This window comes from Bos indicus x Bos taurus, chromosome 16 (genome assembly GCF_003369695.1).
Source record: "Bos indicus x Bos taurus breed Angus x Brahman F1 hybrid chromosome 16, Bos_hybrid_MaternalHap_v2.0, whole genome shotgun sequence".
NCBI lineage: Eukaryota > Metazoa > Chordata > Mammalia > Artiodactyla > Bovidae > Bos > Bos indicus x Bos taurus.
In genome coordinates, this window is record NC_040091.1 from 39,988,778 (window position 1) to 40,003,488 (window position 14,711).

The following is a 14,711-nucleotide window of genomic DNA, read 5'->3' on the forward strand; positions in this document are numbered from 1 at the left end:
ATAAAATTTATAAAGAGGGAGTAATAAAAATAGCTATCATCGAAAGACCACAAATAACAAACGTTGGCAAGGATGTGGAGCAAAAAGAACCTTCCTACACTGTTGGTGGGAATGTAAATTGGTGCAGGCACTATGGTGAACAGTATGGGGTTCCTCAAAAACCTAAACATAGAACTACAGTATGATCCAGCAATCCCTCTCCTATGTATACATCTAAAGAATCAAAAGCACTGATTTGGAGTGCATGTATCATTTCAATGTTCATAGCGGCATTATTTACAACAGCCAAGACATGGAAGTGACTCAAATGCCCACCAATGGATAAACGGATAAAGCTGTGGTTTATATATAGTGAAATATTACTCAGATGTCAAAAAGAATAAAATAATACCATTTGAAATAACATAACCATTATCCTTAGTGAAATAAGTCAGAAAGACAAATACTGTATGTTATCATTTATATATAAAATCTTTATAAAAAGCAAATGAATAAACAGAAATAGACTCGCAAATATGGAGAACAAACTAGTGGTTACCTGTGAGAAGAGGGAAGGAGGGGCAAGACAGAAGTACCAGATTAGCAAGTACAAATTACTATGTATAAAATAAATAAGCTAACAGGATACATTGTACAGCACAGGGAATTTAGCCAATATAATATCTTTCAGTGGACTATAATCTATAAAAATTTTGAATCACTATGTTGTTCACCTAAAAGTAACACAGTAAATCAAACTGTATCTCAAGTAGAAAACTTTTAAAAAATAAGTGTTTCATATGGGCAACAATATCTTTGATGTATAGTTACATTCTCTAGATCACAAACACTAGCCTGATAACCCACAGATATGTCAGTTATAGCCTGCTTACCAACATATACTTTATTATAGGTATAAAATTTAAACAACTATTTGAAGAAACAAGGAAACAGAGTATACATTGAAAAAAAAAAAAAAAAACAACCCTGAAATCACAACACTAGGGAAATTTAAAGGTCATCTGTTGGTAGCTTTTGGTTGCAACTGTGGAGACCTCTGCTTGCCCTGAGAAATAACTAATAGGTGGGGCTATTTGTAAGGACTATGACAATTTCACTTTCTCCCTTGCCTATCCTGATTGTTCCAAGAACAAGGCAGGAACTGAGAGGCTTTATTGAGGAGAGTTTTACAAGCAGTGGTGTGCTGGTGAATAGACTTTCCAAAAAGAAAAGCCCTGATTGCCAATTCCCATGGTATAAATAGTCCCACCATAGCCAATTTCAAGGATGACTGTATTTCATAGCCAGAATGTGCAATTTTTGAAAATATAACAATCAGTTCTTAGGAGCAGGGATTCCCTAGTGGCTCATATGGTAAAGAGTCTGTCTGCAGTGCGGGAGACCTGAGTCAGATCCCTGGGTCAGGAAGATCCCCTGGAGAAGGAAATGGCAACCTACTCCAGTATTCTTTCCTGGAAAATCCCATGGATAGAGGAGTCTAGTGGGCTACAGTCCATAGGGTCACCAAGAGTTGGACATGACTGAGCAACTTCACTTTCTTATGAGCTAGTGCTGGCCCACTCCTGCACACTGCTGCTTATAACTCAACAATGATTAACACCGGCAAGTTTCCATAAATATATGTCGTATAACTTTAATTTCCTGAGAAAATACACAAATGCAAGAGGAACCAGGCATCCAAGTCTTTGGCCCAACAGATTGCATTAAAAAAAAAAAAACAACAACAAAAAAAGAAATACTAAGAAGCACCTTGGCCTCAGGCTTAGTTTGCTCCTAAGCAGACAATACAAATATTTTTAAATTAGCTTTATACGGTGATATTATTAACACACTGTAGCTTTTTACAAATATCCATAAATATCTTAAATTGGGTTATCATGTAATCATATTACATACCTTTCAATAAGAACCCATAAGCAGCTAGTTAATTTTGTAGAGTCCAAAACTTTAGCAGACCATTATTGAGTTGAGTGCTATTCATTATTTTTGGAACTTAATACATTTGACCAAGACAGTCTCTACAAAGTGAGGAAGGGAGTTCAGTTGAAGTCAGTCCTGAACAATAGCCCATGCTCCCTGGTCCAGGTAAGGAAAGGAAAAGAAGTCTTTGAGAAAGGAAGGCATTGGTGTAGCTTCCCTCTATCTGCCAAGAGAATATATACCCCCTGAAGATCTAATCTGCTAAACTTTATAGACATCCACATGAGAGCAGAAATACCAACCCTAAAGCTAAAATAGTGTGATACAGTGGGAAGCCCATGGCCCCTTGTTAATCATTTGTTCTGTGGGGTGAAGCAAGTTACCTATGTTCCACCTGCCTCCATATTCTCAGTGTTATAATTGTGCCAAAATACCTGCCCCGTTAACTTTCTAGAGTTGCCATGTGATATATGAAAATACTTTGCAAACTGCCTAGCCAGCTAAAAATACGGAATCATGACATGAAAAAATACAGTACTGGTAATATAAATTTCTGTGGTTAAATCTTATGATTAGTAATGATTACTCTTTCTTTACCATCGGCCATGTTTAGGCACATAGACAAACAAGTTCTCATGAAGCCCTATGTAAAGGTTCAGAATGACCCTTTTGACCAGCTGGTTTTATAAAGCACCAAGCATCCTGAGTGTGATTAAATTAAGAAAAATTCCAGAATAAAGTGCATCCCACACCAATGCCACCTGTGTCTCTGTCCCCTCATGCCATCAAATGTAAAGTGGGGTAATGCTTGCATAGCAGTGGCCACCCTCCAAGTCTGACTACTTTTTTATTAGGAGGGTCTCAGAAGATAGGAATATGGGAAGAATGAAGTCAAGCAGTCCACAGTCCAGGTATATGAGAACAAGGGCAGACTACTGCCCTGGATCTTTTCTGCATACAAGATAAGACTCCTGTGGGAATAAGACTTCATTTTTCCACCCAGAGATTCAAGGGTTAAACAAAGACACTTGGAGAAGATTCTGTCCTCTAGCTACCCATATTCATTTCATGAACTAACAAAACTGTCTTTGCTGATCTAACATCAAGGGTTACCAAATGCCTTTTGTCCTTCTTCTGAGTCTCATTCAGACAGGCATGAGAAAAGAAAATTCACATGCAAGGAGTTCTGTTTCTGTTGATTTGTATACTCAGATGAACTGCAGAGATTGAAAATCTTCCTTGTCCAGCCTATGCACTGATGTCTCTGCAAGTGCTGAAGAGGATGAGGAGACCGAATCAAGTCTCTAGGAGATGAATTGGGGATTTGTAAGTAAAAAGATCCCCCAGTATGTCTTATTTTTCAGAACCTGATGCTCAGCATTGAATATCAAGTCTATTACATCTCCAGCGTGGAATTCGTAAGCCCCTCCTACATTCTGGATCATAGAGTTGTTGGTTAGAGCTTGTATGGGGTCTTCATTCTTACGCAGCTGCACCTCGAAAGGAGCTCGTCCCTTGTAGGCTGTATTGGGAGCCACTTGGCCATAAATTAAGTACAAACCATTCTGAAGTATCTTCAGCCTCCAGTCAGCTGTCTTATTCACACAAGAAGGCTCAGGAGAAGGCATTTGCCATTTTGAAGGTAATGGTCCTACAAGATATTTATAAGGGGGGAATAGGGGGAGAAACAAAAAGAAAAGCATAGTTATTTAATTATTTCATCATCTTCTTGATAATAGTTTCTTTCCTATTTATAGGAAAGGTCTATACTAGTTCTCTCCAACCACAATTTTAAGTATCTACCACTCCCTACTTTGAAGAAATTGCCTAAGTTTATCTCTTGCTTGGGGGGCTCTAAGAAAATAAGTTTGGAATAGGGAAATGGGTTAGGGAATAGGGAAATAGCACTGTATCATTTGTCAATCAGTATTTGTGAAATAAAAAGAAGAAAGGAATGGCACACTAGGATGGTGATGACAAGAGTTGGCAGTCCAGAAATGTATATTCATGTTTTTCTGTAGCAATACTATTTATTATGTATCACTTTATCAATGAGGCCTGCTCATCAATCTGTTTAAAATAGTGCTCTCCTGTCACTCTCTCTCTTTATCTTGTTTTAGTTTTCTTCATAGAAGTTGTCACCATCTAGCCTATTATAATTTAAGTTGTTTATTTATCAATCTTATACCTACTTGAATATAACATTTGAGGACAAAGGAAAAGTGAAGTTGCTCAGTCGTGTCCAACTCTTTGTGACCCCATGGGCTATAGCCTGCCATGCTCCTCCATCCATGGGATTTTCCAGGCAAGAGTACTGGAGTGGGTTGCCATTTCCTTCTCCAGAGGATCTTCCCCACCCGGCGATCAAACTCGGGTCTCCTGCATTGTAGGCAGACGCTTTACCGTCGGAGCCACCAGGGAAATCAAATATTCCTTTATTTTGTCCATAGCTGTATCTTCAACACCAAAAAGACTTCCTACTACCCAGTATATGCTGAATTAGGTGTACTGTGTCTAAATAATGGTGCTTCAGCTTATAGGTATGTGTCATTCAAGATTCACTTGAGATACTATTATCTAAATCCTTAGCAAATAGCTACTGGTAAATTAACTAGTTAATACATGGAAATTATTTGACTGTTTAAATAGAAGTATCCCTAGGTTATTGCTGTCATGGGGGATGTGAAAAGGATCAAGACTTTGATTTTTATGGAATTTACACATTTTCCTAATGTTCATTGTTTTTACACAAAGATGTAATTTCAGAATCCCAGAATGTGCAATAATTATCTGGTGTGTTCTCTAATGCTCCATAATTTTTGTTATGGGGGCAAAGCCTTTGTCAAATAATTAGAAAGAAACCTTGATTAAAAATATACTAAAAGAGATAACACATTGACTTAAATTCTTCTTTATATATAAATAACTGATATAAGGGTCTGAAGGAGAATGAAGGAGAGATCATCAAAGCAGAAAGCAAAGTCTCCCTGTTTCTCCATTGAATCCAGAGCCCAGTAAATTTCTTCCTGCTTGACCATGCTATAGATAATAGGCAAGTCACCAGGAAGAAGTATCACTGGTTTTCATGTTTAATTCTGTGATGGCGGGAGCCTCAACCTTAAAGTTGAGGTTCTCAACTTTTACCACATCAAGAGGGTATTTCAAACATATCATGAGGAGTTTCACTCCATTTACTAGAAAAAACAACAAATCAAAAAGGCAGAGACAAGTAAAATGAGATTCCCTATCCTCTCAAGTCAAGGAAGCCTGGCTATTTGTGCTGTACAGTAAAACGGCATTTGAAGTTGACTCTAGAAGTAGCCTGCTCTCAGCGGAAAATGGGTGTTTGATCTTAAACCAGTAAACAACCCCAAATGTATTCATTTTTAATTTTGTATGTATTCTAAAAAAATACCCAAAGGCTCAACTGTAAACCTTACTGTGTCTTCTAAGCAAGTACCAGGTCACTATAAAGGAAAGTGACTCAGGAGCTAAGAGGAGAGGTGAAAGGAGCAGAGAAGGGACCACTCCCCTCTCGTTTCTCATCTTTACACTTGGAAACAAAAATTGCACCCTACACTCACTCTAGTGGACACTAGCAATATGGGAAATGTGAGAAGGTCTCTGAGTCTGTCCCAGGGAAAAGTCGTAGAAATTTGAAACTTGTGCTTATTAAAACAATTAAAAACAGAGCTGAAGCCTCAGCTCCTAGACAACTATATGATTAACAGTTAAAAACAGTAGTTGTAGGATAACTAAAATAGAATGCATCCTTTCTTAGCGCTGGAGCTTGCCTTTTGCAGCAAATAGTAAGAAAAGTAAAAAGGAGGCCTATAGGACAGTTCAGTCCAGTCAGTCATTCAGTCGTATCTGACTCTATGCGACCCCATGGACTGCAGCATGCCAGGCCTCCCTGTCCATCACCAACTCCCAGAATTTACTCAAACTCATGTCTAAAACTCATGAGTCGGTGATGCCATCCAACCATCTCATCCTCTGTGAGACAGGTTACTCACCAAACTTCGCTACACAGGGTCCTTGGGCAGTCTGTAGGGGAAGAAGAGGAATTGGTCAGGATGGTGACAGTGTCACAGTTTTCTTGATTATTTAGAGGCTCAGATTCCTGAAGCAGACTTCTCTGCCCTAACCACATTAAAAAAAAAAAAAAAAAAAATCCCTCCCTCCACCCTGTTTTGGATCTCTCTGCTTTCCTTTACAGATGACTGGCTCCTTCCTCTACCTTTCACTACACAGCTACCTTTTGGGTCTTCTAGGAGGAAGTTAAGAACTCCTTCTATCCACCTAATCTCCACCTATAGGACACCTATTTGATCTTGGATGCTCCTTCTCTTGGGCTATAGAAATTTTCTATATGTCTCTGCACCCCAGTGACTGCATAAGATGATCCACTGGCACGTGAGAAGAAACTAACAATTCCCATTTATATTTATTTTAAATAGAAAATTAAGCTATAGAAATATTTATTAATGTATCAGAGTGATAAAGTCTCCCCTATTTAATATTTAGATAATCATGCATCACACATAGTAATTGAGATAACCCTGAGGAGATCTCAGTTTCAAAATCTTGCAACACAAATTACATGCCACAGAAAGCTATCAGTGTGGTTGATTTTATAAGTACAGATATTTAAATACTAAAGGCTTTATGATACTTGGTAGTAAGATAAGGTATATCCACAAACATTTTTTGCAGGGGCCATGTAACAGTGCATTGGTTTTCTTGCAGCAAACTGTTTAAGAGACTTTTTGAGCTTAAACAGGATGCCAATTTTTTAATAGGATTTCTCTGGCTGCTATGCTAAATACATTAAAGAGTGGCAAGAGTTACAAGGTAAGAGATCAGTGTAAGCATCTAGGCAAGAAAGCATGGTGCCTCTGACCAAGGTACCAGCTGTGGAGATGGTGACAAGTGATTGGAAATTGAGTAAACAGGAGTTCCTGACATGGATATGGATAAGAAAATGAGACAAAGATGACACCAAAATCTGAGCAATTAGAAAGATAACACTGTTAATGACTGAAATGAGCAAGATTTAAGAGGAGTAAATTGGGGGAAAAGAATCATGAGTTCATTTTTTGGACATGTCAGATTTGTGATGAGTATTAGATACCCAGGTAGGAGTGTCAAGAAGGCGACTGGATCTATAAGGATGGAATTTAAGGAGTTCTAAAAAAAAAAAAATTAATTTAGGAGCCTTCAGCATCTGCATGGTGAGTTAAGATATGAATCTATATAAGAGCATCAAATCAGTGATTATAGATAGGAAAGAGTATTGAGATATTGCAGTGTGTAGGGGTCAGGGAATAAGAAAGAACCCACAGAGGAGGCTCAGAAGGAAAGGCCACCTTGGTAAGGATTTTAATTATGAACTATGGAATTTAAGTTGTCTAAGGAAGGGAAAAAAATCATGAATGGAGTGAGGGACTATTAAGTTCTTTAAAAAGGAACTTTGCACTATTGAATGATGGAATTTTATTTAAATTTTATTTAAATAAATTTTATTTATTTATTTAAATTTAAATTAAATAAATAAAATTTATTTAAATTTTATTTAAAATTTATTAAAGTTTATTAAATTTTAGTGTCATAACATGGTAAGCGTACTCAAAGACGCAGTCTTCCATTTTGATCTATATGTGTTCAGGAGGTGATTTTTCAGTTATGACAGTCAAGACCATGAATCAAGGTAAATTAGACAATAACTTTCAATTTCTTGTATTAAAATGTGTTAAACTAAGATTAAGAAAATAAAAGAAACATTTATCAAATTACTAAAATACTATTTCAATTGTTTTATAAGTGTTTATATTATATAATTGCATATTATACAAATACAATATTTTGGTAAAAGCAAAATGTTTTTGCACTGTGAATAAACCACATTAAGCATATCACTTGGTTTATCCTTATAAACTTATATTGCATATCTTTTTAATATACAAAATATTATAATTTGTATAAGACTTAGCAGTTAGCATATATATTGGGATTGTAGTCAAGAATATTTTGTTGATAGAGTTTCTTAGAAGAGATGCTGAAATTCCATTTTGTTTAACCCATGTGATAGGGACTCCCTTAACTTCAATTTTCTCATTTATAAAATGGGGCAATCGCAGCACCTAGTCCATTTAGGTTGTTCATGTGCTTAAATGAGTTAAGTCTCATAAAGGATTTTGCCCAGATATTCTGTCTTGTCCTGCTTATTAAGTATTAGTGTTTTGATAATGATGTTGATTATAATGAAGAATGAAACAAACTTTATGTACCTATATATTATACTAGCATTGTAGGCAAGAGAAACTAATGTCATCTATGGTCATTGCTTCTTAAGAAGTTTATCACCTTTCTAGAAAGACACAAATCAACACATGAAGCAACTGAGTAACAATCTAAATATAAAAGCATGCCAAAAAATGTGCCATTGATAACATCTATGTTGTCTTCTGTCATGTATAAAGAGTGTGTGAAGAAACCTAAGGCCACAGAAAAATTAATTGGAGAAATCTTGGATGTTGCATGGTGGGCAGCTTTAATGTCCATTTAGAACTACAGAAACCAACGTTGTGATATTCTGTCATTATTGTCACAAGTGAAAATCTGTCTAATCACTAAAATCCTGTATTTGGCAGTGAGACACACTCTTTGGTTGAGGAAGTAGAATAGATAAGCAAGGAATACCCATTTTGTTAAGTCTTTATCTTCATTGTAAAGTCATTAATAATAATGGTATAAATATGAATCACTACTATCTACTAAGAGTCTACTATGGGTCAGGATTGTACTGTCTCTTAATTCTTACCACAACTCTATGAGATAACATTTTCATTTGCAGAAGAGGAAATGAGAAGTAGGAGGATTATGTAACTAGCCCAAGGTCACGCAGCTGAAAAAAGGCCAGGCTGAGATCCAAACAGCCTGTCTGAGTCAAAAGTCTCACCCCTACGGCTCCAGAGCAGTTTGTATTTCTAATCCTGGTGATGTTTGGAAGGAGTAAATATCCACTTATAAAGCAGTATATGAGTCCTGTTTAGTTAATTCATCTTTGCTTAGAAGGATCAGTGGCTCTTGTAACCCCATTTTGATTTAAGCTCAGATTTATGTAATTGGGTTAATAAGTAAACTTAATAATTATTTCTCCAAACCAACTCTAATCAAATCATCATTTGGAAATAGAATCTACTATGCTTATAAATACATGCAAAACTTCCCCTTTTGAAAGTATCCTTCGTTTCACTGAAGCAGGGGACTCTCCTGAATATTTGGTTTCTTCTTTTTTTGTTTTTTGCTATGAAGGTATTTTTTATTTTTTAAATTATTTATTTTAATTGGAGGCTAATTACTTTACAATATTATAGTAGTTTTTGCCATACATTGACATGAATCAGCCATGAGTGTACATGTGTTCCCCATCCTGAATCCCCCTCCCACCTCCCTCCCCATCCCATCCCTCAGGGCCATCCCAGTGCACCAGCCCTGAGCACCCTGTCTCATCCATCGAACCTGGATGGGTGAACATTAGGTTTCTTAAGAGATAATTTCTGTAAGGTTATTTTCATGTAGGGGGTGGGGGACCATCTCCTTGGGCTCATAACTGATTCTTTCAGTGAGATGTCTTCTGAAAGAGAGGGAAGAAAGAAAAAAAGAATCCTCCCACGGAAGTTTTTGTTGGTTTAAAAAGATCTGAGTCTTCCTGTCTAACACTTTTTGAATTAGTGCCTAGAGAGGTTGGAAAGTGGGATTTTGTATACAATAACCAGAGTGGAGATGAAAACAATGTAAACTCCAAGGTCATAGAGCATTATAAGGAGGTGGAAGTGGCTACCTAGTAATGACTCATCACCCACAGTCATTCAGTCGTCTTTTCCAAAAATACTAACCTGTGGCCAATAGGGAAAGAGAAGTGCGGGAAAGTGGAATATGGAAGCTAATATCATTGTACCATCAGCCAGTCATTGGCTTTTCCCATGGGAACAAAGCTTCCATGGCACCCTGTCAGGACAATATCCTGAAAACTTTTCAAAATTCCCCAAATTTGGAACAAACTCTGGGCTGTTTCTTTAGAAGCAGAACCTTTCACTGGGTAGCTGCATGTTGTCTAGAAGAGGGAATCCCAGAATAAGAGCTCAGACACAGGGGCCTCATCAAGTTCAACGTTGGCAAGAGGTGTCCTAAATGCCTCTGGGAGTATGAGACCTCCTCCTTCCCTTTGCAAGAGCAGCTGTGTGCCTCTGAGAAAGACACTTCTCTTCTCTCCCAGGCAGAGTCCCCAGTCACATGCAGGAACTGATGACACGGAAAACCTACCCTATGTTTTTCAATGTCATCAGGCTAATAGCATGTGGAGTGGTTTTGAGAAGGAAAAGGCACTTCCAAATTTAAGTTGTTGCTATTCTCACCCTTCCCTTTCTTCAGAAATTGAAACAAAGAATTCCTAATGACTTTTCTTCCGGCTGCTCAAAGCTTCACTGTCCAGAGAGTTCAGAGGTCTGCTTGAAACATTCCTTGAGACACTGGGGGATGTGGTCACAAATTCCTTTCTTGTACACCATTGTGTACAGTTACAAAATACAAATTAATGGGCTACTGTGTAAAAACTTGGCCAAAGCTCTGCTTGCCCTAGGTTAACATCAGCATCTTCTCTGTACTGTTTCCTCCTGTATCTTTTCTCAGTTGCTTTCAAATATCTTTAGTAGTAGAACCATATCTTTGAAATCTTAACTGGTCAATCTGTCCCTTAGAAAAATGTTTCTGCAGTCACTGTTTTCAGATGTACCCAGGAATTGGCTAAATCCTAAATTAAATAAGGCATTTATGTTCTTTCTGATCAACACTATGTAAACAACAGTCAGAAAAAAACTTTTACTAAGAATCTAATGGATCTCCATTCTCTCCCCTAGACCCATAATTTGGAGTAGAGCTCAGTGGGAAATTCCCGATAAGCATCAGGGGCTTCCCAAAAAAGAAAGTACTTCCTCCTTCCTCTGTGAAGCCTTCCCTGATCAACCTAGCCCGAAGTCATTGCCCCCCTCTTGACTCCCTTTATGTTCTATACCACACTTAGATAAAGTATTAATCACTGTATTTTATGGCTAGAAGGGACATGATGATGAACAAATCCATTTCCCTACCACCACTTTTCAGATGAAGAAGCTGAGAACCAGAAAGATTAAATGTCTTTCAAATGCATACAGCTAGTTATTGAGAGACCTAAACCCAGAATTCGTATCTTCTTACTCCTAGTTCAGTGCATTTCTCTTCTCAAAGATAGACTACACCATCTATTACTTACCTTACTTGTCTCTTTCTTTCAAAGCTCTAACAATATTGAGTGACAATGCTAACAACTAGACTTAACAAAAGAAAAGAGGAGTACAATAAATTGTAACCTTAGATTCTGTTGTCTCCTTACCTTGAGTGGAAGAAAAGTAAAGATTAGTGCACTGAAGGAGCAAAGTAATAGCACAATAATTACTGTTGAGTAGAAGAGCCATTGTTTCCAGGATGGTCTCTGTGCTCCTTGAAGACTTGAATGGCTTAAAGGCATATTCTCCATGTGGCTCAAACTCATTGTCTGCAGGAATGAGAGCTGTGGAAAGCAGAAATTCACGAGTGAGGAGCACATGGTGCAACTAGTCAGTTTTGTAGAATAGTATGCTAATTAGTAGTGGGTGTGAGAGGCGGGGTTTTCCTCCTGATTCTGTGTGTTGGAAAATGATACTTCTAGGCTAAGTGCTGACTCGCACTTGGCACTAGGCCCAATGCACAGGGCTAAAAGCCAATACAAACACAGAGGATTAAAAGAAGAAAACAAGGGAAGTTAAAAAGGGAAAAAACTATTTCCTAAAACAAGAACAACTACGGAACTGGGCAGTATTACAAATTATTTCCAGATAATTACTTTTTGTAAGGAAAAAATAAAGTTCAAGATTAAGCCCTATTATACTCCAAATGTGTATGTGTGAGGCAGTAGATTAGGGAGACTGGGATGCAAGGTTTGGAAAAAATAGTTTCATGGATTTCTAGGGCATAAAATGTGTTCATTCGAAGATAATCTCTAGAAAACACCAAGTGTATTACTAGAATTTAATTTTTAAAATGTCAACACAACAAGCTTAATTCTTTTATATCTCACCATTTTGAAACTCTGAAAATTCAATGCTGGCATCAAATAGAAATAAAATTATCATAAAAAGATATTTTATTGCACCCTGTCCTCCAGTCTGAGCTTACACTCTATTCCAAAAACCTGAAGTTTTCATCCTGGAATCAAAAATACTGATTTATTGCAAAATTGAGGAAGTCTCCTGGTTCGCTGTACTCAATCTTTCCATCTGTTAAATGGAATACCTGCCTTCTCCACTCACCTCTTCCCCTGCCGCCCCACACATAATATTAGAATTATGTGCTAGAAGGAATAAGCGTTTTTAAGTCAGACAGACCTGAGAGAGGCAGTTCTTATCTGCTCAGTGGCCATCAGCATATTCTTCATTTCCTTCATGGTAAAATTAGAGAAAATTTCCACTTCATAATGCTTTTCTGAGAATGAAAGAGATGTAAAGTTTTGGCTAAGAAGTGTTCCATAAGTGCTTCTCTCTTCACCCTTCTGAGAGAGGTTGTCAAGACTAAATCAATTATGAAATCCTAGAAAAGAATGATTTTTAAAATATTTACCATAGGGTGTAATTCATCTGATGTTCTTTCAAATAAAAATAGGTAAAGTATTTTGAAGAAAAATTTCTAAGAATCAAAGTTTTTTTTTTTTTTTTTTTTTAATTAGGGGAAAAGCCTATCGAACATCCTCATTTCTGAAAGAAGATGCTAAGGATAAGAGAACTTGAGGACTTCCCTGGTCATACAGTGGATAAGGGAGAAGGAAATGACAACCCACTCCAGTATTCTTGCTTGGAAAATCACATGGATGGAGGAGCCTAGCAGCCTACACCCCATGGAGTTGCAAAGAGCCGGACATGACTGAGCAACTAACACATACAGTGGATAAGAACCCACCTGCAGATGCAGGGGACATGGGTTTAATCCCTGGTCTGGGAAGATTCCACATGCTGCAGAGCAACCAAATCCTCTGTGCTCCAGCTACTGTGCTCCACACTGTAGAGCCTGGGAGCAACAACTACTGAAGCCTGTGTGCCTAGAGCCTAGCTCCACAATAAGAGAAACCACTGCAATGGGAAAACTGTGTAACACAGAGAGTAGCCCCTGGTCACCACAACTAGAGAAAACCCACATTTAGCAACAAAGACCCAGAACAACCAAAAACTAAATAAATTTAAAAAGGAAAAAAAAAACCTTTGAAAGGTGTATCACACCATTAATGACTGGTGACAGTGGAGTGGGGACCTGGGCCTAGAGATACTGTCTTATAACCCATTTTTTTTTTACTACCACACTAATTGCAGCAATATTTCTCACTGAGTTATCAAATTTAACTTGGCCCAGATATCTCTGAAGAAGAGTCACTGAGTCACATGGGAATAATTTTTCAATACTGCAATGTTTTGTGGCTCTGTCTAGGATGCTGTGATTCAGAGAAGAATAATAAACTGACTCTAGAAGATATTGATTCATTCTACCCATAACTCTTCTCTTTATCATGTCTGAAAGGCATAAACACCAGCACAGAATTTAAAATTGACTACTGAAAAGGCAGACTATTTCCTTCCTGCTTCTCTGATTTGTTCCTTCTCCTGATTCCTCTCCAACTTTTAATTGGAATTGCCTCTGCTTACTCAATTCAGTAAATATTTCCTTAAATGAGGAACTGTTCCAAATATAATCCAGCTCCTTCTTCTGCCTTTAACCAAGGTTAGGCTCTCAAATATCCTGACTATTTCAACCTTCTAAACATATCTTTAAAGTATGACATGCTTATCTCAAGAAGAATATATTCCAAGCACTAGGAACTATACTCAATATCTTGTAATAAACTATAATGGAAGAGAGAATGTTTAAAAAATGGAATATAAATATTTGTATATATATGTGTAACTGAATGACTTTATTGTATAGCTGAAACCAACACAGCATTGTAAATCAACTATATTTCAATGCAATTTTTTAAATAAATTAAACTTGGAACCAAGAAAAGAGCAAGAGACATATTAAAAGAAGAGAGCTATAAAGAACTACCCAGTATGGGTAGTTCGGTCAACTAATTCCACAGAGGAGAAAATGAGGTCCCGAGAAAGAAGGAGACATACACAAGGTCACAGAACAAAACAGTGACAGAAGTAAAGTAGAATCCAGTTTGTTCCTTCCAAAAGAAAAAATAAAAGAATACATTCCAGGACTTCTTTCCACGAAACAGTTTCCAAAATGAATACCTTTCAGGTTAGGACAAGTGGCAGTAGGGAAGACTTTCAGAACTCTAAATTAATGAGTCATCATTGGTATCTTTTGGCTACACACTCTCAGAATTGACATGTCAGGATCCTACAAGAAGGATATGAACACTGAACACATGAAGCTTCTGTATTTATGGCCTGACACTGGCTCAGATACTTGGAATGAATTTTTTAAATTAAGTTCAATTAGCAAATCTATGCTGAATATTTACTCTCAGCCAACTACTGTGCTAAGGGCTTTGAGAGGTATTTAAAAAAAGGCACAGCTGTCAAATAATTTGCTGCCCAACTGGATTTAAACCGTACATATAGGGAGACAGAAACCCAAGTGAATGCTAGAATACAGAGCATCAGCAGACACAGATCTAAAGGAGCTAAAATAGTTGAGAAGACAGGTTGGAAATTATT

At 37.3% G+C, this 14,711-nt stretch overlaps 1 protein-coding gene across 2 annotated transcripts; it reads right to left on the minus strand.

The window, feature by feature from the left end:
* Nucleotides 1–452: 452 nt before the first annotated feature.
* Nucleotides 453–12,657, minus strand: TNFSF18 (TNF superfamily member 18). Of its 2 annotated transcripts, XM_027564845.1 has the most exons (4): nt 12,384–12,657; nt 11,354–11,530; nt 5,937–5,967; nt 1,614–3,571 (listed from the first exon to the last, which is right to left on the minus strand). In XM_027564845.1, exons 2-4 carry the CDS (start codon nt 11,510–11,512, stop codon nt 3,225–3,227), a joined length of 537 nt encoding a protein of 178 aa, XP_027420646.1. In that variant the 5' UTR covers nt 11,513–11,530; nt 12,384–12,657; the 3' UTR covers nt 1,614–3,224. The 2 variants fall into 2 exon arrangements, with proteins under 2 accessions (XP_027420645.1, XP_027420646.1); XM_027564844.1 differs by lacking the exon at nt 12,384–12,657 and having other exon boundaries at nt 453–3,571; nt 11,354–12,363.
* Between the last annotated feature and the right edge of the window lie 2,054 nt (nt 12,658–14,711).